Genomic DNA, 25,278 nt, shown 5'->3' on the forward strand with positions numbered 1-25,278 from the left:
ACTATGCCATTGTCAATTAGTGATGAAACTGCAGCAGTTTTCAATAGCAGTGTAGGCACAGCTTCTTCAGCTTATTCAGTACTTCTATCGTATCAAAGGTATGGCTGAACAGAAGGAACATGATTGCACATGTTTCCAAAGAATCAGCTGACAGATTGAAGGAACCTGTTCTACAACCTGCACACATTTTACGACTAGCTGTAATATTTTCCTGCTTAACTATTGGATTCATTGTTCAACCTACAGTTTTATGTGTAAATATCTATTTATGTAATCTATATGTATATGAAATTCAGTCTTTAATGGAGGACGTATGATTCATAAATATAGGGCTCAGTTGTTCAGTGCACTCCACCACCCCCCCCAATGCTGAGATTGATGGCAGGGACATTTAATCAAGTGGGAGTGTGGTGGTTGGGGACCCTGGTGCCTTTTTGCTTCTCCCTCAATTAAGCTCAAGGATGGCTTCCTCCCACCTTCAACCAATCTTAAGTAGGCAACAAATACTCAATTAGGCAACTCATCCCACTGTGGGTGGGCGATCTCTCCATGCAGGGAGCCCAAACCAAAATGAAACCTCAGGCATCCAAGGTCGCTTTTAAAAAGCCCCCAGTGTCCGATTGAGGAACCCAGCACCAGGAGGGGAGAAGGGAACCCACTCAGAGCTCTGAGCTGCCTCGGCTGCTGCCCTGCTCTCTCGTGAACATTTTCCTGCAATTCCCCTTCAGCCATCACTTACCTGTGGCCCACTCACAGATTCTGGGTCTCGGGTGGGTGCAATACCGACAGCAGGCACCACTTTTTTGGTGGCGCCGTTGAGCAATGAAGAATAGCTCTGGCCAGTGAAACATTAGCTTTCACTGTCCTTAATCCCTCAGAAAGCCCACCACTGCCCATTAAACAGCACTTTATATGACAGGCCTTCCTGGAAAAAAATGTGGAACTCTCCAGCCAGCAGGCAAGAACCTGGTCAACTGCAATAAATTCCACCCATGGTTCGATATATGTTCATGGTTTCATAATTTCACAAACTGAAATCTATTTATTGTCATTATTATAACTAAGCCATTGCTTTCAGTATTCTTAATAAAGCAATTTGAAGAAAATGTGGGACAAAATTTCTACACAACACAGTCATTTCATTGATGCGTGCTGAGACAAGTGGAAGCTGTGTTCAATGCCAGCCTGCTGTTTCTGCTAATGCATTGAAGCAAAAGCACCTGCTCATTCAATAACTCGACCAAACAAGTTGTTACCTGGTTGTGGGACCAATTGGCCACCACATCACACAGGTTGGCAGATGAAAGATGGCTTTGTCTCAAACTCACATCGTCAAACACTTCCTTTTCATAATACGTAAGCGATTTAATCTGATACCTTGTTTTGATGAATTAAGTTGAGCATTTTTCTATGAACCTTTGTGCTGCCTTGCAATGACTGTCTTCTTTTAATTATGCCCCCCTTTTCCATTCAAATGGGTTCATGACCAGGAAGACTCAAGTATAATCCTGTCCTCCCTGAATCTGACTGCTATCCCAACATCAAAAGTGTTAATGTTCACTGGAATTGTACATTTGCAGTCATTTTTGTATCACTTGAGTCCTGGCTGTATTCTGGGGTGGGATTTATCCATCCAAGAAGCTGGGGGCCCAATAGATTTGCATTTTGTAGTGTATAATGCGTGGATAAGCCCCTGATTCTATTTTAACTGTCTTACTGTTAACAATTCACTTGGAGAGTCTGAGTTGCTGCAGCTACATGTATGTTGTAGTCTGGAGCTCTGGGTAGTGATGGTAGAGATCCCAACATTGTTTCCTTCACATCGCTGACCAGGAACATTTCTTACTGCCTGCCATTGGTGTGTGATGACCGGATTCGCAATCTGGTACTCAACTGGTTTGACTGCATTAGGAGAGCAATATGCTTGGCTCTCCAGTCCCAGAGTTGGACTCAAACTCTGAACCGCTGGCTTAGAGGCAAGGGTGCTGTATTAAAGCTCTGGCAGTCTGCAGCTGACCTCAAGTGATTTGTTTTATTTTCCCCAGACATGTCGGACAGAGGGTAATTAGCACCCAAATTTGCCTCCTGGGAGCTGGAGCTTAAGGTGGATGGGGATGCATGTGCATGCTGCCCATGGTGCTTGCCCTGAAATATTGATGCCTTTTGGAGGTTCAGAGGAAAGAGCTGTGAGCTGGTTACTGTTCCAACATTACTATAGGGAATTGTCCCCATTTAGTTTCTATTCAGTGAATGGAAGAATGGGAAACTTTATATCAATGAGACAAGGGGATGCAATAAGAAAGGTGTTAGTACATGCTAATATACCTCTTGCAGCTCACTAGCAAGAATCCCATCTCATCATTCAACACTTAGTTGGTAAGCGGGACTTCTTGCTCACGAAAGCAGGAAGCTCCTCACTGCCATCTCATGCAATTCTTCCAATTTTCTCACCAGTGCCCACATGGTTTAGGGTTTGGGAAGATTCCATTTTTAGATGCTAACACTGAAGACTTAATTTTTGCCAAGCGCTTTGGTAAAGCTAAAGGTGTTCAAGGTGGCATCATTAGACCCTTAAAACCAAGAGGAAACCCTTGTAGTAGAATTGCTCTGGCCTACTTTTCTTGCCCTTGGCCCTGACATAGGGCATTGAGGGCTTATAATCAGACATGAACAGTGCAGTAGACAGATGGTCTTTTCCATGCAGCAGACAGATGATCTCCTTTCCCAGCCCATGCCAAAGGAAGTTGCCCTGTATCCGGAATACGTTTCGGGTGTCATCCAAAAGCAGCTATCCCTTTTACTTTCCTGCGACCACCTGTCACCCGCACCACTTCCATCCTCCCTCAACCCCACTAACCTCACAACCTCCAAATAAATCGAGATAGCAAACCTGGAAAGTTATTTCAGTTTAAATTATAATAAAAGGACAATAAACACAGGTTCCTAACACTGAAAGGTACATTCACAATGAGTACTTAGAATAAGCACATAGAAAGAATGTAAAGTCAGTTGGTGGGGGCAAAAATCTGGTTTTACAGAGACATTTGGACATTGGGTCAATCCCACCTGAATGGAAAAAGGTTAGAATTGGTTTTAAAGATGATTCTGTATTCATGAAGGGTTTTGATGGATAAACAGGGAAAAATGATTTCCTCTTATTCATATGTCAGTTAGGAACAGTTGGCAATAAAGTGCTGTTAGGAGAGAATTCTTAGTAGAGTCACTTTATGTTATACAGCACGGAAATGGACACTTCGGTCCAAGTCATCCACATTGACCAGATGTCCTAAAGTGATTTGGTCCCATTTGCCAGCATTTGGCCCGTATCCCTCTAACCCCTTCCTATTCATGTACCCAACCAGATGCCTTTTAAATGTTGTAATTGTACCCACCTCCACCATCTCCCCTGGCAGCTCATTCCATTCTCACACCATCCTCTCTGTGAAAAAGTTGCCTTTCAGATCCCTTTTAAATCTTTCTCCTCTGACCTTAAACCTATGCCCTCTAGTTTTGTACTCTCCTGCCCAGGGAAAATGATATTGACTACTCACCCTATCCATCATTTTATAAACCTCTTTAAGGTCATCCCTCAGTCACAGATGCTGTCAGGAAGAAAAGCCCAGCCTATTCAGCTTCTCCCTATGGCTCAAACCTTCCAATCCTGGCAACCTCCTTGTAAATTTTTTCTGAATCTTTTCAAGTTTAACAACAATCTTCCGGCTGCAGGCAACCAGAATTGAATGCAGTATTCTAAAAGAGGCCTCACCAATGTCCTACTCAGCTGCAACATGATGTCCCAACTCCTATACTCACTGCACTAACCAATGAAGGCAGATGTGCCAAATGCCTTCATCACCATCCTGTATACCTGCGACTCCACATTGAAGGAACCAAGTACCTGCACTCCAAAGTCTCTTTGTTCAGCAACATTCCCCAGGGCTCTGCTATTAATTGTATACATTCTGCCATGATTTGCTTTACCAAAATGCAAAAACTCACATTTATTTAAATTCAACTTCAAGAGCCACTCCCACATCCACTAGCCCATCTGATCAAGATCCCGTTACACATTGCAAAATCTTCTTCACTGTCCACTACACCAGCAATTTACATCATCTGCAAACTTACCAATCATATCTCCTACATTCATACCTAACTGATTTTTATACATCACAAAAAACAGTGGACACAGCACCAATCCTTGTGGCACACCTGTCGTCACAGGGCTACAGTCCAAAAAAAAACTCTCCATCACTGCCCTCTGTCTCCTAACTTCAGGCCAATTTTGTATCTAGCTGGCTAGCTCCCCCTGTATTCCAGGTAATCTAACCTTGCGAACCAGTCTGCCATACGGAACCGTGTCAAATGCCTTGCTGAAGTTAATATAGACAACATTGAATGTTTTGTCACAGGAAGAAGTCAAGGCATTTGTATTACATCAAGGAAGAGTAAGTAGACATTTGAACCAGAGGAAGTTTCAGATTGCTGGGGGAACCAGAGGGTAAACTAACAGTGTAGGGTTACTTTTAGATTGTTCTAGCAAAAAGCCAGCACAAACACGATGGGCCAAATGGTGTGAAACTCCCATTCTATGGGGTCTGAAGGGCAAGTTATTTTCAAGCTCCATGAGTTAACATAAACCATATGGACTTCCTCATCCATATTTAACTTGGTCATAGTAGCATAGAGCTGCTGGCACCCATCAAATAAAGCAGTAAGAATCCACACTGGTAGGACAGGAGGGTTAAGTTGGAAAGTACATTCTTTTTTAATTCTGACAAGATAACATACACATTTTTTTGCATTACTTATTCAGTCTCAATATGTTTTGAGTTTTCAAGAATATTTTAAAAATGTCTTAATAAAAGGATTCAGATTTTATCTGTAGGCTTTTTTATTTGAACAGAGAAGTAGTTTTGAAACCAAGATTTTCACTGTACTGAATTCAAATTGGATAATTTAAATCATATGTGCGAAGAGTAAAGGGAACAGATTTATTGTCAAACTGCTATTGTCTTTTATGAATGGACTTGCAACAGCTAGCTAAATTAAAGCAAACTACTTCTACAAGTTGGACAAATATATTTATGGATTTAAAAAATATATAATATTATGGCACATCATAACTTTAGGGTTACAGGAATATCAATGTAACAAGCCATGTTTTTTTTAGTAAGTCTTTAAAGCAATGTACAGCATTCTGATATAGTGGTCACCACAGTGCTGTATGTATTGGCTCTTTGATAAGGTTAAAAAATGAGGTCTGCAGATGCTGGAGATCACAGCTGAAAATGTGTTGCTGGTTAAAGCACAGCAGGTCAAGCAGCATCCAAGGAATAGGAAATTTGACGTTTCGGGCATAAGCCCTTCATCAAGAATGAGAAAAGTGTGCCAAGCAGGCTAAGATAAAAGGTGGGGAGGAGGGACTTGGGGGAGGGGCGATGGAGATGTGATAGGTGGAAGGAGGTCAAGGTGAGGGTGATAGGCCGGAGTGGGGTGGGGGCGGAGAGGTCAGGAAGAAGATTGCAGGTTAGGAGGGCAGTGCTGAGTTGAGGGAACCGACTGAGACAAGGTGGGGGGAGGGGAAATGAGGAAACTGGAGAAATCTGAGTTTATCCCTTGTGGTTGGAGGGTTCCCAGACGGAAGATGAGGCGCTCCTCCTCCAGCCGTCGTGTTGTTATGTTCTGCCGGTGGAGGAGTCCAAGGACCTGCATGTCCTCGGTGGAGTGGGAGGGAGAGTTAAAGTGTTGAGCCACGGGGTGGTTGGGTTGGTTGGTCCGGGCGTCCCAGAGGTGTTCTCTGAAGCGTTCTGCAAATAAGCGGCCCGTCTCCCCAATATAGAGGAGGCCACATCGGGTGCAGTGGATGCAATAGATGATATGTGTGGAGGTACAGGTGAACTTGTGGCAGATATGGAAGGATCCCTCGGGGCCTAGGAGGGAAGTGAGGGAGGAGGTGTGGGCGCAAGTTTTACATTTCCTGCGGTTGCAGGGGAATGTGCCGGGAGTGGAGGTTGGGTTGGTGGGGGGTGTGGACCTGACGAGGGAGTCACGAAGGGAGTGGTCTTTGCGGAACGCTGATAGGGGAGGGGAGGGAAATATATCCCTGGTGGTGGGGTCCGTTTGGAGGTGGACATTTGATAAGGTTGGACATTTACTGTTTCTGAAAGCATACAGGCTTTTAGAAATAAATCCTGCCTCCCCTCACCCCAACTCATTTCTCCCCAAAGAGCTGATTTGCTGGGATTTGGTTCCGACAGACCCTTGACACTATATCCAAGTGTTCATTTCTCAAGTATCAGTGAATGTTGGCGAGCTATTTCATCATGGAAGACAATGTAGCCAAGCTGCGTCCTTTCCACATGTACAGTTCCCAGCAGAGGTTTGGATTTTAATCAGAAAAGCTAGCTAATTTCTTTTACCACTTCCAGAGTAAGAATTTTGATGCGAGTTAGAGCAGCCAACAACTGCTCTGATTGAGTTCAGCTATCTCAGCACTGTATCAGGAATTAGAACTGGGATCTTATGGGCACACCACACTGTTCATCCAATGAATCATCAACACAACATGGAGATTTGTTTTTCATCCTTTTTCTGTGTTATTTTGTGGTAACACTTGACTTCGATCTGTGCAGTCATGATTCAATACCAAACAAAAAAAAAACCAAAGAACTGAAGATGTTGGAAATCGGAAACAAGATCAGAAATTGGTGGAAAAATTCAGCAAGTCTGGCAGCATCTGTGAAGAGAAAGCAGAGTTAATTCTTCGTGTCCAGTGACTTTTCTTTCTTGCTGCAAGAACTGCTGAATTTTTCCAGCGATTTCTGATTTTGTTCCCTTCTTCTGAAGGAAGTTTATGACTCAGTACAACTTGGGTTTTGACTTTATGAAGCCCTGTCTTAAGATCTTGATGTGGTTGAACTGAAAACTTATCAGTAAAAAGTGAGGTCTGCAGATGCTGGAGATCAGAGCTGAAAATGTGTTGCTGGTTAAAGCGCAGCAGGTCAGGCAGCATCCAAGGAGCAGGAGATTCGACGTTTCAGGCATAAGCCCTTCTTCAGGAAGAAGGGCTTATGCCCGAAACATCGAATCTCCTGTTCCTTGGATGCTGCCTGACCTGCTGCGCTTTAACCAGCAACACATTTTCAGCTCTGAAAACTTATCAGTTCAAATGTCACTCTAGAAACCTGAGAACTGAATCCAAGTTGACATTTCAGTGCGAAAGCTATATAGGCACTGTTAAAGTGCCACTTTTCAGTTAAATTATTAAAACTAAGAATGCTATATGTGTTCTTATGGTTGGTTGTAAACAATCCAGTGGCACTATTTTGAAAAAGAGCAGGAGTGTTCTCCCTCATGACCTGGTCAATATATATGCCTCAACCAACACCTAATAACTCATTGTCATCTCATTGTTATTTGAGAGTTTGCACAAATTGGCTGCTGCGTTTCCCACATTTCAGAAGTGGCTGTATTTATAAAGTATTTAGTTGGCTGTAAGGCATTCTGGGGCATCTTACGGCAGTGCTTCCCAAACTCTTTCCCAGTGTGATCCCATATCAAGACTTGAAAATTGTCATGGCCCCTTGGTGTTTGGTAGGGGGAGCAGTTTGCATGGTCAAGGAGAAGATATTTGACAGCAGGGATAGGAGGTTCTGCCTCAGAGCCCATGATTACAAGAGAAAAGCTTACGATCCCACTTTGGGTCCCAAACCCACTTTGGCTGCCTCAAGATTTTGCAGTATTTGAATAACTGAAGATTTTCTGTAACCAAGTGCTCCATTCTCAGTATAAAATGGACCGAACCTTCGCCAATTTTCAGCAGTTCACTTTCACTTCCAGATTTGAACTCTAAATAGATTTGGCATTTGCTGGATGTGTTGCACATCTTCTCACCAAGGATTGAAATGAAACAAAGTCCGATTCTGATTTTATTCAAGCGCACAAGTATTTGTCTGAAATTCCTCTCTATTATTGCACCAGAGCTATTTATCAATTTATTGAAAATGGGTTAACATCCCCATTAAAAAGAATTTCTGTCAAGCGAATTTGTTCAGTTCATTACCAGGAAACACAGATAGTACTTTCAGGGCTGTAACCTTCAGCACTTTGTTCTGCAGATTCAATGATGATCATTTATTTAGTTAATGGTGTTTATATTATTTATTTTAAAAATTCTTGCAATCATTTTCTTACAAGCTAAATTTTATAGAAAGGTTAAGTACAAAACAGTGAAAAACGAAATGAGATAAAAACCAATTGTTTTCTAGTGACATGGTGGAGTTAGTAGCATACTGGTAATGCCATTGGTAGAGTAATTTAGAGACCCAGGACTAATGCTGTGGGCTTGGAGGAGATTCATTTAACTCTATTGCAGGGAAGATGCCAAATAGGCCTGGTCTGACCTTTACAGATAGTCTGCAGACATTTGCCCAAGAAGGTGTCTGTTCACTGGTACCATCTCCACCTGATTAATGTGCGTGTGTTAAACTTTAAATTGTCGAGCCTCTGACTGGGCTGCAGCAGCACCAAATGGTTGGTACATGTTTTAGCTCTGAGATTTGGCTGAGATCTGAGTCTTGGCTCCAGATCAACTTAAACCTAACACCTGTCTGAGACAATGAGCGTCTTGTTAGTTGCCTGTGTAGTAGGAGTCACATTTGTATGATTTGGAAAAGGAGCAGAGGAAAAAGGGAATTTTTTTTAAAAATCAAGTGAACTGGCCCAAAATTTTGAGATAAACCTCTTAACATTGTGAAATATCTGAAACACGATACAAACATGCTGAATTAAAGTTACTGGGGAAAAATCAAATTGTCAGTTATGAATGAAACAGTCAACTTTCCTTTTATGAATCTGACTAAGTTGGATTTGGAAGCAATTAGACATGCATACAGTGAAGCCAAGCATTTCATCATCAGGTGGCTGTTTTAGATTCTGCATTTGGTTGAAGCTGATAGAGGTGAAGGTGAAGTCCTTGGCTTTCTTCACAGGCTTGGAGGAAGAATGAATATGAGACACTTCATAGAATCACAGAATCTCCACAGTGTGGAAGCATGGCCTTTCAGCTCATTGAGTCCACACTGACCCTCCACAGAGTATCCCACCCAGACTGACCCCCCACCCCATCCCCGCATTCAACATACCAACCCAACCAATCTACTTATATCTGAATACTGTGGGCAATTTAGCAAGGTCATAGTTTAGGGTCCTGACACACTTTAGTAAACCCTGCCTTAAGGTTTTGCAGTGTTTAAATAACTGAAGACTTTCTGTAACCAAATGTTCCATTCTCAGTATAAAATGGACCTAATCTCCACCAATAGGATATTTTCAATAGTTCACTTTTCACTTCCAGATTTGATCTCACTTAAGCTCGAGTACAACAGAATATGAAAATTAGGATGAGAATAAGTAAGCCCACACCCTTGCTCTTCTGAGGGATTTATCTGTCCCAGTGTTATCAAACAAATAACTGCAAACCTGTTATGCAAAAATACACTCTCTCTTCTCACAGCCCACTGTGATGATGGTTGTAAAATAGGTTTTAAACTCATCGTCACATTATAGAAGTGCTGTAGCATGTGCATATTGAATAGACTCTGCATCTTGCTTCTTGCCCTGCTGGAAGTGCATGTGTCTGGATGTCAGCTTCAGCTTTGACAGTGAGCTCACCTATTGAGGTGCATGAAGACCAACTGTCTGTACAATGATCAGGTGCTGTCCCGAATGAGTCCTCTTTAACCCAGTCCTGATACTGAGATCAGCCGGAAAGAAAAAAATATAGTACATCATTTTCATATCATTTTCACATCATTTAAATCACAACCTCTGAGTTATTTTTGAAGCACCATTGCAGTTAAGAATGAAAAAAGAGATGCTAGCTGTGTAATTTTATTTTGATGTGATTGAGTCCGGGGAAGTGGGGACATGTTGGTGAACACACCAAGAGGATCTCCTGCTCTTCTGTGACTTACACAACTGGGGATCACTTCAGATAACCTGTCAAGGAAGAAGATGGGGAGGGGGCTTCTCGACCGTATTCAACACCTCTTCAGCTGCTTCAGATTAAACATTCACATCCAAAGTGAGATTTGAACGAGTGTCCCTTCAGACCCTACCAACGTGACACAAAGTGTGTTCCTAGCAGAGGATTCATACTGGAGGTTGGCTTTGTTGGGATCGAATCTGCCTGGGCTCAGCCTGCTCCCGGTCGCTCAACTGCTCACTGGGATAAATTGAATCTCAGGCAAAGTTTCACTTTGTTGCATTATAGTTAGAACTTTTTCACAAGGGCTGTGTTCTAGCATGGTACTCAGATTCTCTGCAAATTACAAACAACTGTACATAAGAAGGTCACTTGGAGAAAACATTCTGAGAAAATACATGACCAAGGAGCTTCATGCCATGAGTCTATCTTTTAGACCAGGAAACCAACAACATTGTACAAATGTCAATGTGTGCATGCATGTAATTATTTTCTGTGTATTAGAGTGCCTTACGTGTTGCTACAGACAAGCAATAGGGCAGGAAACCAGAAAGACACAATTAGCAACCGGTATGAGTGAAGTTAATCAACTTAATTCACCTTATGGTGCATTGAATTACCAGCATTAGAATCCAATACAATGGTAAATGTAACACTCTTAACCAGTTTCTTGAGTCATAGACTCATAGAGATGTACAGCATGGAAACAGACCCTTCGGTCCAACCCATCCATGCCGAACAGATGTCCCAACCCAATCTAATCCCACCTACCAGCACCCGGCCCATATCCCTCCAAACCCTTCCTATTCATATACACATCCAAATGTCTCTTAAATGTTGCAATTGTACCAGCATCCACCACATCCTCTGGCAGCTCATTCCATACCCGTACCATCCTCTGCCCCTTAGGTCTCTTTTATATCTTTCCCCTCTCACCCTAAACCTATGCCCTCTAGTTCTGGACTCCCCAACCCTGGGCAAAAGACTTAGGATAAATAGACAATCTATGCCCCTCCTAATTTTGTAAACCTCTATAAGGTCACCCCTCAGCCTCCGACGCTCCAGGGAAAACAGCCCCAGCTTGTTCAGCCTCTCCCTGTAGCACAGATCCTCCAACCCTGGCAACATCCTTGTAAATCTTTTCTGAACACTTTCAAGTTTCACAACATCTTTCCGATAGGAAGGAGACCAGAATTGCACGCAATATTCCAACAGTGGCCAAACCAATGTCCTGTACAGTCGCAACATGACCTCCCAACTCCTGTACTCAATACTCTGACCAATAAAGGAAAGCATACCAAATGCCTTCTTCACTATCCTATCTACCTGCGACTTCACTTTCAAGAAGCTATGAACCTGCACTCCAAGATCTCTTTGTTCAGCAACACTCTCTATGACCTTACCATTCAGTGTATAAGCCCTGCTAAGATTTGCTTTCCCAAAATGCAGCACTTCGCATTTATCTGAATTAAACTCCATCTGCCACTTCTCAGCCCATTGGCCCATCTGGTCAAGATCCTGTTGTAATCTGAGGTAACCCTCTTCGCTATCCACTACACCTCCAAATTTGGTGTCATCTGTAAACTTACTAACTGTACCTCCTATGCTCGCATCCAAATCATTTATGTAAATGACAAAAAGTAGTGGGGTTAACACCGATCCTTGTGGCACTCCACTGATCACAAGCCTCCAGTCTGAAAAACAACCCTCCACCACCACCCTCTGTCTTCTACCTTTGAGCTAGTTCTATATCCAAATGGCTAGTTCTCCCTGTATTCCATGAGATCTAACCTTGCTAATCAGTCTCCCATGGGGAACCTTGTCAAACGCCTTACTGAAGTCCATATAGGTCACATCTACTGCTCTTGCTGCATCTCTCCAATAAGCTATTTCTCAACCAGAGAGAGCTACCAATAATAAATTGTCTGAGCCACTCTGTATGTATGTAAAAAGCTGGAAGGACTCAGAGATAAGATTTCTCAGTGTGTTCCAACTGTTCGGTGAACGAAGTATTTATTCAAAAGAAACCTCAGGTGTTCAATCCAAAAAAAAGCCAAGGTTCACTATTTTCTTCAGAGGTACAAGTGATGGCAGAGGGAAAAGAGCTAAATTAGTAGTTCACGCGTCTAAGATTGCTGCACTATGAAGATGAAATATTAGCAAATATCAATGTCTTCTTTCAAAGAAAAATACTGAATAGGAATAATGAACAGATAACATGTATTCCCTCATTTACCACACATCTGTTTCCAGTCAAGAGCAACAGCAAATGATACATCCATTGTAATCAGAGTAAAGGAAAACATTGCAATTACAAGATAATACATGGCTTGGAAACGGTGGATGCTAGGAAATTGTTTCCGTTAGGCGAGGAAACTAGGACCCGTGGACACAGCCTTAGAATTAGAGGGGGTCAATTCAGAACAGAAATGTGGAGACATTTCTTCAGCCAGAGAGTGGAGGGTCTGTGGAATTCATTGCCGCAGAGTGCAGTGGAGGCCGGGACGCTAAATGTTTTCAAGGCAGAGATTGATAAATTCTTGATGTCACAAGGAATTAAGGGCTACGGGGAGAATGCGGGTAAGTGGAGTTGAAATGCCCATCAGCCATGATTGAATGGCGGAATGGACTCGATGGGCCGAATGGCCTTACTTCCACTCCTCTGTCTTATGGTCTTATGTTGGGTCTTTTTACTGTATACAACAATGGTTCTGAAGGGATTAATGATCAGATTGCATTTACTCTATTCTACCAATGTCTGTGGGGAGAATCAAGGAGTTCTACTCTAGATTTCTAGAAGAAGCAGATGGATCTGTACCAGCTTCCTAAAGTCCGAATAATTACGCCTGACCAAAATGCAGTTGTGCTTATTGCTATCGTGCAATAAACTTTCTTCCTCTCTAAGAAAGATGACTCCTCTGTGGAATTTTCACAGTGGTGTATCCTCTATCACTATTCACTGGATGGGCCCAGACAAAGCAAAGGAGGATTGATTGCAGCAAACTATCCCAAACAACCCATACCCAGTACCACACACTGGTAGATGTGGTAAATACCATAAGGTGCCAACAGTTACCATATGGAAAAATACCACACTGTTCACATCTCACAGAGACAGCTCAAAATGCTTCATGTATAAGTAATTACTTGCAAGTACAGTGATTGTTGGCAATGCTAACCCCAGCTTCTAGTTGGTATGCAAGAGCCCGGTTGAATTGACTCACCTGCCAGTTTATTCTCTTTGCCTGAGGGGAATTACTTTATTGCTGCTCAGCACCACCCAATCATGAGGCAATTCTGAGTCGGAAGTCACTATGTGAGGAATCCTGGACGTGCATCCAACTACTTTGAACCATGTTTATTGTGTATCAACATCAGGCATGTAACAGGTCAGTCATAATGTAACTGACTTAACAACTTACTGCTATTATGGATGTCAGTGAGTGAGACAGAGCTATTCTACAAGTTTACATTACAAACATTTTAGGTCAGAGACTGCTGTGTTGAAAACTAGTGCATATTTTGCCTAAACTTTCTGTCTCCTCTATTTTAAGGGCGGTATTCACCCATTTACTTAATTGGGTTAATGATTACAATAAAAAAAACTGAGGAGAGGTGTTCCAGACAAACGCCCCCACAGTATGATTTCAAGGCATCTGGTAATTGGCAAGAAAATTACTAAAGCAATTTTCCTCATGCACAATATGAATTTAGTCTGGTATGTATAGAGTATTGGGCCACTGGGGAAGTTTTAGATCAAATTCTTCATTACTGTTATGACTAACTTAAGAATGAATTAACTAGCTCCTTATTTGTGCTATGACTTTTCAGCTAATGAATTACCCCTGATAATCAGCGACAGTTTGATGTGGAAACATGAGGCAGCTAAATTGCAAACAGCAAAGCCCCATAAACAATTGTGATACATTTGGTGTCATCTTAGAGCCATAGAATCATATAACACCGAAATAGACCTTACAGCCCAACTCATCCATGCTGACCAAATTTCTGAAACTGAACTAGTCACATTTGTCTGCATTTGGCCCATATCCCTCTAAACCTTTCCTATCCATGTACTTTTCAAATGTCTTTTAAATATTTTTCTTCTACTCGCCTCTACCACTTCCTCTGGCAACCCCGTCTCTGTATCTCCACCTCTGTGTGTCCTCTGCTGCCCTTACTCGTTGCACATAGGGTAACCATATCCAGTCCATTATATCTGCCATTCATTTTGAGTAGATAACTGACTGGCTAATCTGTTTAGTTGATGTTTATTGAGAGATACGTTTCTGACCAAGGCTTCATGAGAACCCCCATTCTCTTTTTTGAGAATGGACAAGTATTGTTTTAATATATTTTTAAAGATATATATTTTAAATTTATTACATATTAAAGATTGGAGAAGTCGCTGAAGTGAACTGATCCATTCATTGAGGAGAGTTGAACAAAAGTTTTAATATGTATTAAGAAAATCTATTTGTATGCAACTATTGTATAGTTGCCATCAGTCCTTAACTATGAGATTTGTAAATGCCATAATTCTAGCCAACACCATTTCTTAACTTGGTATTAGATAATTGGCCATTCAGTGCTGCTACTTGTGGACTGTTGTGTGCAAAACAGCTGCTAACAGTGTCCGTATTTAAAGATGATTATACTTTGAGATGTTTGTGAAATGTGACAAGACACTGTGTTGATACCACATTTTCTTTTACCCTGACGCCGCACCTTCCACTTAATTTTCCATAGAGTTTTCCTAATAATTGAAGACATGGATGCTTGTTCATCCATTACTGTCAATGAGTCAGTCAGAATCCTGTCTGTGCCTGAAGCAATGATTTAGTGAATTGTCCGCTGTTAGCAAACAATCTTTTGAGATTGCTACACTCTCCTTTAAATTGCGGATGCTGCTAAATGAGTGTCAAAAGAATTTCGACCACAAATGACGAGAAAATATTTTTCATTTTTTTTGAAGACTACACCATGGCGCCAAACGGATATCAGCTGACAGTTGTCACCCACTCAGTGTCTGCAGCCCACGCAGTCTTGCTTAAAACAAATACACATTCATTTTGAGTTTAAAATGTCAGTCATAACGTAATACCCCTGCAAATTCATCTGTTTCTCACCCCAGTGCAAGCAAGGAGTGTTAGGGGTGCCTGAGCAACACCATTCACCTGCCTGCTCCAGCTTGGAGGCAACTGTAAGTCTTTGAAAGTAAGGCAGAGCTGCAGGCCCCTCAGGTTGGCATTTTGGCCAATGCTGCGTCTCTGGGAGTCTCAGAGATTATTCTTTCATGTGTAAAGCCCTGATCATTACTAACATAGGATCACACAAGAAGAAAACAAGGAAGCCATTAATCCATACAGCTGACGTCCACAAGGGCAACAATCCCAATATGTACACTCCCCATCCCTATTAAAACCATGAGATCACATGGGAGAGGTGAGAAGCTAGATATAAATACAGGCCAAATTGGTGGTGGTGTGGGGGTTTGTCGTGTGTGTGGCCTGTGGTATGTAGGGGTGGTAAGATATCTGGAACATTCCTCCCCAATCAATCGAGACAGTCAAAACTAATTGAGAAGATCATTCTGTCCCTGAATTCCCTATTGTACCTATCCTTTGTAAGACGTGATGTCTGCAGCAGTCAGAACAAGTTTATGTCCTGCTCGAAGGAATTCAATGAGTTCATCACATGAGGCAACAGACATGAGTCTTGACATTTAACCTGGATCGAACCTTATCTAACCTTCCATATCCTAACATTATACTCCTGAACCCTAACAGCTAGATTCTCTCTATCCTGCTTGACTGGAATGAATATTTTGGAGAGCAGTGAAGCAAAGTGTGCTTGTCACTGACCTCAAAAAAAGCAGCCTGTCAAAGTCTATCGATCTCCATGGTAAGGATATCCCCTTCCCTGACCATTGTCTCTGCCATTTATTCAGCAGAGCTGTTTGCATCAATTAGAGCAGTCAGCCAATTGCAATGAAGTATTCTCACTGACACCAAACCACTGAATTCTTTTCCCTTCCAAGTTTTAAAAACAGTGAAATAGATGACTACAACATTCACATGGGATTGCCACATAAGCTCAAAACTATAAACAAACTTTAAAAATACCTTGTTTCTAACCATAGAACATGTCTATTATGTACCAACAACAGGCATGTGCAGATCATCATAACCTAGCTGAATTATGAAATAAGATCAAGAGCCTAACCAATCTACTGCTATTCTCATCTAACAAATATAGTCGGTGCCGATGTGGATGTGTATGAGTGCATGGGTATGAGTGAGTGAGACAGAGATATTCGAAAAGTTTACACAACAAACAGTTTGGGACTGAGACTACTGTGTTGAAAACTAGTGCATATTTTGCCAAAACCTTTTGTCTCCTCTATTTTAAGGGCGATATTCACCCATTTACTTAATTGGGTTAATGGCTACAATAAAAAAATTAGGAGAGATATTCCAGACAAATGGCCCCACAGTATGATTTCAAGGCATTTGGTAATTGGCAAGAAATGAGTAAAGCAGTTTTCTACATGCACAATCTGGATATAGTCTGATACGTATAGATTAGTGGTGATGTTTTAAATCAAAATCTTCATCACTGTTATGACTAACTTAAGAATTAATTGGCTTCAATATAGCACCTCATTCATGTAATGGCTTTTCAGCAAATGAAAAATTTTAAAATAAATGGAATTTATTATAACAAAGGAATTTGACTTTCAGCTGACATTGTTATTCCTTCAGAAATGATAAATTTGTTGAGTAGTAGTTTTGAACTCAGTTCACCTTTAAAATCTCAGTTACAACATAACAGTGGAGTTTCAAGACAGTTCAATGATTTTTAATTGTTTTCAGTGCAGAGGGTCCCAACAGTGTAGAATCACTGGCAGCAGCAGTTCGGCAGTTTTCCAGCCTGTCACAAAATCCTTGAAACACCCAGTTGCTGGGGCTGTAGAGCTGGATATACTGTCAGATTTAGTGCAGGACTGGTCAGGGAGTGCTCAGCAAACAGTCACACAGGCAAGAGAGGCAAAATACCATTTCTATTACATCCTCACTCCAAGTTGAGATACTACAGGAGAACCCTGGAAGCCTTTGGGCTGTGCTAAGATGGTGACATGTCAGGCTAGCATCCCCCTTTCCTGATCATTTCACCTACAGAACTGGAAGCATCATGTGAAATAGATCAGGAGAATCAATACTAGAGGCCTTAAACAGAATAACTGACAAATAGTGCGGGAAATAGCGAAACTGATTAAAAAAAAATCAGTGTGACTCAGTTTGGCAAAATGCTTGTGAGTTGAGGTCTAGATTCAAAATCCTGCCCTTTCAGTGATCAGAAACTCTGATTACAAAGTCTTTTGGTTATACCTTGCACAGACATCGATAGAAGGCAGCCTTAGGAGAGATCATGTATAGATAGAAATTCCCACACACCCCATGAGAATGTTGATTTTGGTCTAATGAACCATTCTGGATGCCAGAATCTAGGTGTGGTACTTCACTGGATTACAAATATTAAATTGTTTGCCCGCAGCAGATTTATATGCATTTTGGCAACAAGTGTTATCTTTAAAATATTTAGTGTTTGTTGCCCAGGTGAATAATTTGGTCAGATATCATGTCAGGATTCAGTTTATACTTAATATAAACTTTATCCTGCTTGTAGGTGTGAGCAATTGACAATGAGAGTACAGCTCACACACTCCGTAAGAGGTTAGTCTCCCCCAGTCCCAGCTATGCCGATCTACCCATCCCAGTCACATTACACTGCTGAATGTGTTTCTCTGATGAATGTTTGAGGGTGCCCCATTTGATGTCTGAGGCTTTCTGCTTCGATGTTGAGGGACAGAATGTAACATCAGATGTATCTATTTGGGTTATGTGCAGGAATCATTTCTTATACCTCCTACTGAATGATTTTTGGCGCAAGGGAGTTCTGACTATTAAGAACTTGCAAGATTTCACGACTATCTTTATAAACAGTGCAACATGACAGGCTACCTTTTTGTTTGCATTTTAATTGGTTTTTGTTCTTCACCAATTTCATTAAAGTTATACAGAATACCTCAAATAAGTAATGAGTGCATATGACAAAGCATCAAGTCTTCAAAAAGACGACTTCATCTGGGGTAACATAAGTGTAGCTAACTATCCACACACACCTACCAAAGAGCATCCCGTCCAGACCAACTGCCGTACCCTATCCCCGTAACCCCGCATTTCCCATGCTAATCAATCTAGCCAGCACATCCCTGGACACTACAGGCAATTCAGCATAGCAATCCATCTAACCTGCACAAATTTGGGAGGAAACCGGAGCACCCAGAGGAAACCCAAACAGATGTAGAGAGAATGTGCAAACTTTACCCAGATAGTCACACAAGGGTGGAAACGAACTCAGATCCCTGGCACTGTGAGGCAGCAGTGGTAACCAATGAGCCACCGTGCCACCCATCATCAACAGTACTTACTTGTTTAAGCTGAGCATTTCATTAAGAGACTTACTGAAGATAAACGTCAGTCTTTTGAGTTTATGCAGGATCGGATAAATCTTAACATAATAGCCTTCCATAGACTTTGTCAGAGTTTCAGAGAATGTTCCAGGTACTGAAAGTGGGTGGTTAAATAAGAATAAGTGCAGATTTTCTCCTTCTTTAAAATAGGATATAAATGAGTTAGAAGCAGTTCTGTGAAAGTTCACCTGGCTGACTTCTAGGTTGGATGTGACATTATCTTTTGAGGACAGGTAGGACAGGTTATGCCTACATCCATTGGAGTGAAAAAAAGAGAGGGGATCTTATTAAAACATATAAAATCCCGAGAGCACTTCACAAAATCACGTTCTGAGAGGATATTTCCTCTTGTGGGAGACATTAGAACTAGGGACACAGTTTAAGAATAAAGGTCTCCCATTTCTGATGGACATAAAGGCAATTCTCAAGTGGTTATGAATATTTGGAATTCTGTTCACTGGACAACCATTGGAGGAAGGGTGATTGAATAATTTTATAATGAGATAGATAGGTTCTTGACCAACAAGGAACTCAAAATTATCAGGAAATGGGCAGGAATGTGGAGGCTACAATTGGATCAGCATAGTATTAGTGAATGAAGAGCAGGCTAGAGGGCCCAAAATAGCTGAGGGCTGCCCTTAATTTGTATGCTCATACCTTTTCTCAAACCCTGTGTGCACAGCCATTGGTTCCTTCACACCATCGGCAACAAAATCACTATCACTGCAAGTGCTAGAGCAAATCATATGTTTGTAGCAACACATGAGATTCTGCAACAGGACAAATTGGCGAGGGGTGTGACCGCTACAAAACCAAATTGACCATTTCCTAATTTCCGTACATAACTTTCCAATAAGGCCACATCTGATTCATCTCTCGCTCTCTTTGTTAAGTATCGAATATCTTTGGTTGTTTTCATCTGGGTTACATTAACAGTCAGTCGTGCTGCTGGCTGGGATAAGAAGATCTAATCAGTCACCATGGAATTTGTGAGGCTCTTGCAATGGAACTGATGCACTTTAGCTCATTCTAGTGTTCTTTACCAGCAAATGAACTGTTGCGAAATGCGCTGACCAGAAAACTATGTTTAATGAAAGATGTTACCTTAAAGCACTTATTAAAAAAAACAAAGCTCTGAACCTCCTCAGGTCAAACTTCAGAGACAAAAACACTTTGATGCTTTCTCTTTTGGATGCTGCCATTACTATAAAATAACTAAAGTTTTTTTTTTCATCTGTGCAAAGTTTCTGCTAAGGTTTCAGTCGTTAAGCAAACTAACATTTGTTCCTCCCCACCCCCCACCCCCTGTCCCTACACAGATACCAGGCATGTACAGCCTTCTCCACCATGGACATATGACCAGTCATACCCGTATATTGGGCAGATCTCCACACCTTCTGTTCATCCTACAACACCCATCTCCCCTGGGCGAGCGAGTGGGATGCCGACAATCACAGCAGAAATTTCCAGCAGGCTTTCAGGTGAGCAGTGGATCCTCAAAGAACAAACCAAGTGTAGTTGGGGAAAGAAACAATGACATTGCAAATGTCCTGGGTAAGATTGGCCCCATGAGCTGATAGTAGGTAATGCTTGTTGCATATTCAAATGGAGTAATGGCTGGCTAATGTAAACCGAATTACATGTACACAGTTATTTACAAAAGCACAAATATCCACTCTTAGTATGCTAATGAGTTGTGATCATCATGACACATTTCAATTTATACCTAGTCTAATATTTATGCTGTAACTCCATTAAAGCAAATTAGTATCCTAATGATAATCTAAATTTAAACGGCCTCGGAATAGTCATTAAGTCTGAACGGACTTTGATAAATAAGTAATGAAAGGAGGTGAAAATCATCTTAATGAGGAACAGGAGTAAGCTGGTTTTTTTCTGTCTTTAGTTGACAATCTTAAGACAATATCATAGGCCTGCACCAGTGCGAGCTGTTTGACTTCTGAGAATGCTATATTTCTAGCAGAATGTTAAGTTGGAACATAACAGACATTTTTAATTATTTCACGCATTACTAGACCAGTACGCAGAGTTGTCATGATTTGGATGCTCCTAATCTTCATTAGAAACAAGTTTAAACAGGATTATACCACGTAGCATCTTCTATGCGTATATCAATGAGGCTGATTTATATGCTGGATGTTGTGAGTGCTGATAGGCTATGTGTACTGATAGACTGGAAATGAAAGGATTGCTGGCATTAATGTATCGCATGTTCTAACTTTAATGGAACTATTTTGGGCCACAATAAACTTAAAAATAATAAGCAGCTGTAGGTGCCAAGGCCTTGTAGAATGTGATTTTTCTTCTAGATTTTCAATGAAATCCCAATCTCAGATACGTAAATGAAATATTGGGCAATTGAACAAGAACAAAAATATGTATTTGCATGGCACCTTGAAAAATGACCTTTGCAAGGTATGAATCAGCCAAAAATAGACATCAAAATAAAGAAGTAGCTATCAGGTGATTTGACTAAAAGATTAGTTGAAGTGTTAAGCTTTGCCGAGGGCTTCAGGGGTGAGGCAATTTGGGGATGGAATTCCAGATTGTGCAGTCTAAATGACTGACAGCAATTCATTCAATGCTGAGGCAATAAGGCCAGAGTTGGAGGGACAGAGGATTCTGAAGGAGCTGCTCATAGGTCTGAAGGAACTTACAGAGGTACAAACAAGCAAAGCAGTGAGGGAATTTAAATGTAAAGATGTGAATTTTAAATTAGAGAGCTTGGGAGACTAATGTAGGTGAATCAGGGCCAGAATGACAGGTGAGCATTAATTGTTGCAAGATAGGTCACATTATGTAGAATAATGTTTAAAGAGTGTGGAGAATAAAATGGCTGCTGGAAGGGTCTTTGGAATTGTGACAATGAGGGGAGGCAATGGCCGAGTGGTATTATCACTGGACTGTTAATTCAGAGACCTAGGTAATGTTCTGGGGACCCGGTTTGAATCCTGGCATGGTATATGGTGGAATGTGAGTGATAAAAATCGAGAATTAAGAGTCCGATGGTGACCATGAATCCATTCTTGATTGTCGGAAAACCCCATCTGGTTCACTAATGTCCCTTAGGAAAAGAAATTGCCATCCTTACCTGGTCTGGCCTACATGTGACTCCAGACCCACATTAATGTGTTTGACTCAAAACTGGCCTCTGGGCGACTGGGGATGGATGATAAATACTGGCCTAGCCTGTGATGCCTTCATCCCATGAGTGAATAAAAATGAAACTCATGGCAAATGCACAGGCAAGAGTTTAGGCAACGAATGGGCCAAGGGATAGCATGAGAAGTACAAAGTAGGAAGTAGATGGGGTACTTGATGCTGAAAGCTCTGCTTGAGGTTGTGAACGGTGGCCAAGGAAAAGAATAAGGCATTAGCCTTGATCTTCCAAGTGGTTAACTAGAGGAATTACAAGGCCAAATGTCAGCCAAGTAAGCTGACAGCAGAGACATTGGAGGAGCCAGCAGGGGCATTGGAGAGCTTCCATTGGTTGGTGTTCATATGTCTATCACATGACCTCCAGAAGCAAGTAGCAATGGTGATGGAGGGCACTAAGATGGGCAGCTCACCAACAAGGGGCAGTGGCGAAGGAGTGTAGTTGGGGCAATCAAATCGTCTCTTGCTGGAGAGAAAAAAACTTTGGTGGAAGCAGGTTGATAGGAAGGGAAGACAGATAAACAAATAATTCCTCCGCTCAATGTAAATGATAGAGTTTTTTTCCATGTACCCACAGAAAATAATTCCTTGTTTATCCTTAATTTCCCTTCTTGTTTGTAATGACCTGATGCCACTGAAATGAATAAACCTTGCTTCATGGTCATTGGGCATACAGGGTGTTGAAATCTCACATTACAGGTGGAAGCTGCCGTCATGTCTTTGATTGACATTATTATTGGGCAGCATGTAGATGAAGAAGCTGACAGAGTGAATGCAAATCCACAAGTTCCTGATAGTTGTAAGACAAGAAAGAGACATCATTGCAAGAGATAGTCTGGCTACAATTTGATGAGTAAGGACCAATTCCAAGGTGGCAACTGCTGAGCTGGACAACACAGGAAAGATATTGGGGAGGGATGTGTGCAGTTGCTCATTTGAAACCTTGCAGGGACTTTAAGAGGTCAATGAGAGAGCTATACCATGATTACAGGCACAGATGATATCAACATCAGAAAAGTCCTGATGTGAAGTGGATGATTCCAAAATGGGAATGTGACAGACTACATGGTCAAGAAATGCTGTGTATTCATCTACAGGTCTATTTTAAAAACAAACCAAATATAAGGGTGGTATGTGGCTCAGTGGTTAGCACTGTTGCCTCACAGCACCAGGGATCCGGATTTGATTCCAGCCATAGGCGACTGTTTGTGTGGAGTTTGCACATTCTCCCCGTGTCTGCATGGGTTTCCTCCCACATTACAAAAGATGTGCAGGTCAGATGAATTGGTCATGCTAAATTGCCCATAGTGTTAGGTGCATCAGTCAGTGGTAAATGGAGGGAATATGAGTCTGGGTGGATTACTCTTTGGAGGGTCGATGTGGACTTGCTGGGCTGAAGGGCCTGTTTCCACGCTGTAGGGAATCTTATCTAATATGAGCAACTACAGTGACTCATTCCACTGTGTTTTTTTCCTCTGTGGCATCTCGGTTCAACTATTCCAAATAGTTTTGCTGAAAAAACAGTTTGGTTACATACCTGTCATGATACTTCATCACATTTCATTTAATTTAATTTAACCCGATCACATTCCCTTAAATTGATATTGCTTGTGAACTGTCCTAATGAGTAAAAGATGAAAATCTTAACACAACATGTCATTTTGTTACAATACTCACGTCCTCTATGACTAAAGGCCATTTGTTCCAAACTGCTTGTGACTGCTTGGTGGTGATATATCCATCTTTATAATATGGGCAAAAAATTATCAAATCAAGAATTGCAAGAAAATATCCAAAATTAACCATTGATTAGAAACTATTGGTGATGGAGGAATGGTAAACCTATAGTTTAGAGGAAGCAACAGGTTCATACCATGAACTATGAGACAGGAAAAATAAGACAAGGTTCTTTCCCAAGGGAAAAAAAAACTCAATAACTGAGACTTTATACAGTCCAGGAAGGGATGCAACTATTTAATATAATCTTCATTTTTAATTTCCAATTATCATTAAAAAGAATTAAACTTCGATAAGACCTACATTCATTAAAGCCCACAACTGTCTGCCAGACGTAGTTGAGGAAGTCATAGTTTGGCTCATTTCACCGTGTCTGTTTTAACAGTCTGGTTGCTTTTGCAAAGTTGCCACACCTTGTCTGACAGACATCTTCAGGGCTTGTCACCTGTGGAAAAAAGTTTTCATCTTCCTGCCAAATTGTAGAGTTGCACTGGATCACGTTGATCTGAGTCATACTGCAGACTCTATCCAACTCCGGCTTAAAAACAGCCTCTTGTTCCTTAAGGCACTCAATCCTTTGAGTGCAGGTAAAACAGTGTGAGTCGTGTAGATATGTACAAGTTAATCTCACTCAAATACTGAGAGAATTCCATATTGAAAGGTGCAGACATCATTGAGGACCCACCTGAAATGAGCTCTATTTACGCCAGTAGCCAGTGCGAACAAATAAACGTACGACGCAGAAATTGCAGTGAAATCAGAAACATGACACACCTTGAGCACCTTGAGTGCTAACGACAAGTATTTTGTCAATGTTTCTTAGTTGCCAACTTTGGTTGGAAGTATTAATTTGAAATTTAGCTTCAGACTGTCAGTGGCATACGTGGACATATCACCTGACAGCTCAGTTTTATCGTGCAGTAAATTTTCTCAGGATTGCACTGTCAGTGTGGAAATGTAAACTTCTCAAACATAGCCAATCCACAAAGTCGCTCAGCCAGTTTAGTCACTTTGTACTTCTGAGGATTGTTTAAAAAGAACTAAATTGAATGTGTACCTGATTTAACTCTTTGCAGACCGGAGTAACATTCCTGAAGCAAAAACTAAACTGGACCTGGATTGCAGTTGCAAACCTAGCATCTCTTACACTAGAAAGTATCTTGAAACTTACAATTCTCCTTCTACACAGCACGTGGCTTAGTGGCTATGGATAAAGCAGATTATGGTTATTCTGGTGGACTAGCAGCCAGTCCATAATTCTTTCCAAACCCACAATGAACTTAAATTCTGCTTTCCTGTCAACTAGCACCAGAACTAATAAGTATGAAAACCATCAGGTTATCATAAAATTCTAACCGTTTAATTAACGTTTACCACAATGTTTTACCTGCACTCAAAGGATTGATTGCCTTAATAAACAAGAGGCTGTTTTTAAGCCCATACTATGTGAGTTTCTAGTCCTACGCTCAATGCAACTTGGATGACCAACAAATATAGTGCTGCCTACTTTCTTAAAATTGTTGAAAAAAACAGTCTCAAATTGTCTACGATAAAGTGCAATTGCACAATACTCATCAGCAAAGCTAATAGTTTGTCATGTACACAGTTAACTGTACATGAGGAGCACAGGCAAAGACTTGCATTTATGTAGCACATTCTTCAACCATCCAAAGTTTTAAAGTGCTTTACAAACAATGAAGTACTTTTAAATTATAGCCACTGTTGTAATACAGGAAACACAGCAGCTACTTTGCGCTGACACTTTAAGAAAGTGACCAGGTAATCGTTTCTCGTGGTTTTGATTGAGAGAGATAAGTCGGCTTGGAAATGAGGTAACTCC

General features: G+C 41.3%; 1 protein-coding gene across 3 annotated transcripts in view; it reads left to right on the plus strand.

Moving 5' to 3' along the window:
- The window catches only part of runx1 (RUNX family transcription factor 1), a 233,737-nt gene that overhangs the window by 203,065 nt on the left and 5,394 nt on the right, over positions 1-25,278 (plus strand). For all 3 annotated transcript variants that reach the window (XM_060833748.1, XM_060833749.1, XM_060833750.1), the window contains one exon: positions 19,844-20,005. In XM_060833748.1, the coding sequence (XP_060689731.1) occupies positions 19,844-20,005 (162 nt within the window). The remainder of the gene's footprint in view (positions 1-19,843; positions 20,006-25,278) is intronic.

This window comes from Hemiscyllium ocellatum, chromosome 12 (genome assembly GCF_020745735.1).
Source record: "Hemiscyllium ocellatum isolate sHemOce1 chromosome 12, sHemOce1.pat.X.cur, whole genome shotgun sequence".
NCBI classification, from domain to species: Eukaryota; Metazoa; Chordata; class Chondrichthyes; order Orectolobiformes; family Hemiscylliidae; genus Hemiscyllium; species Hemiscyllium ocellatum.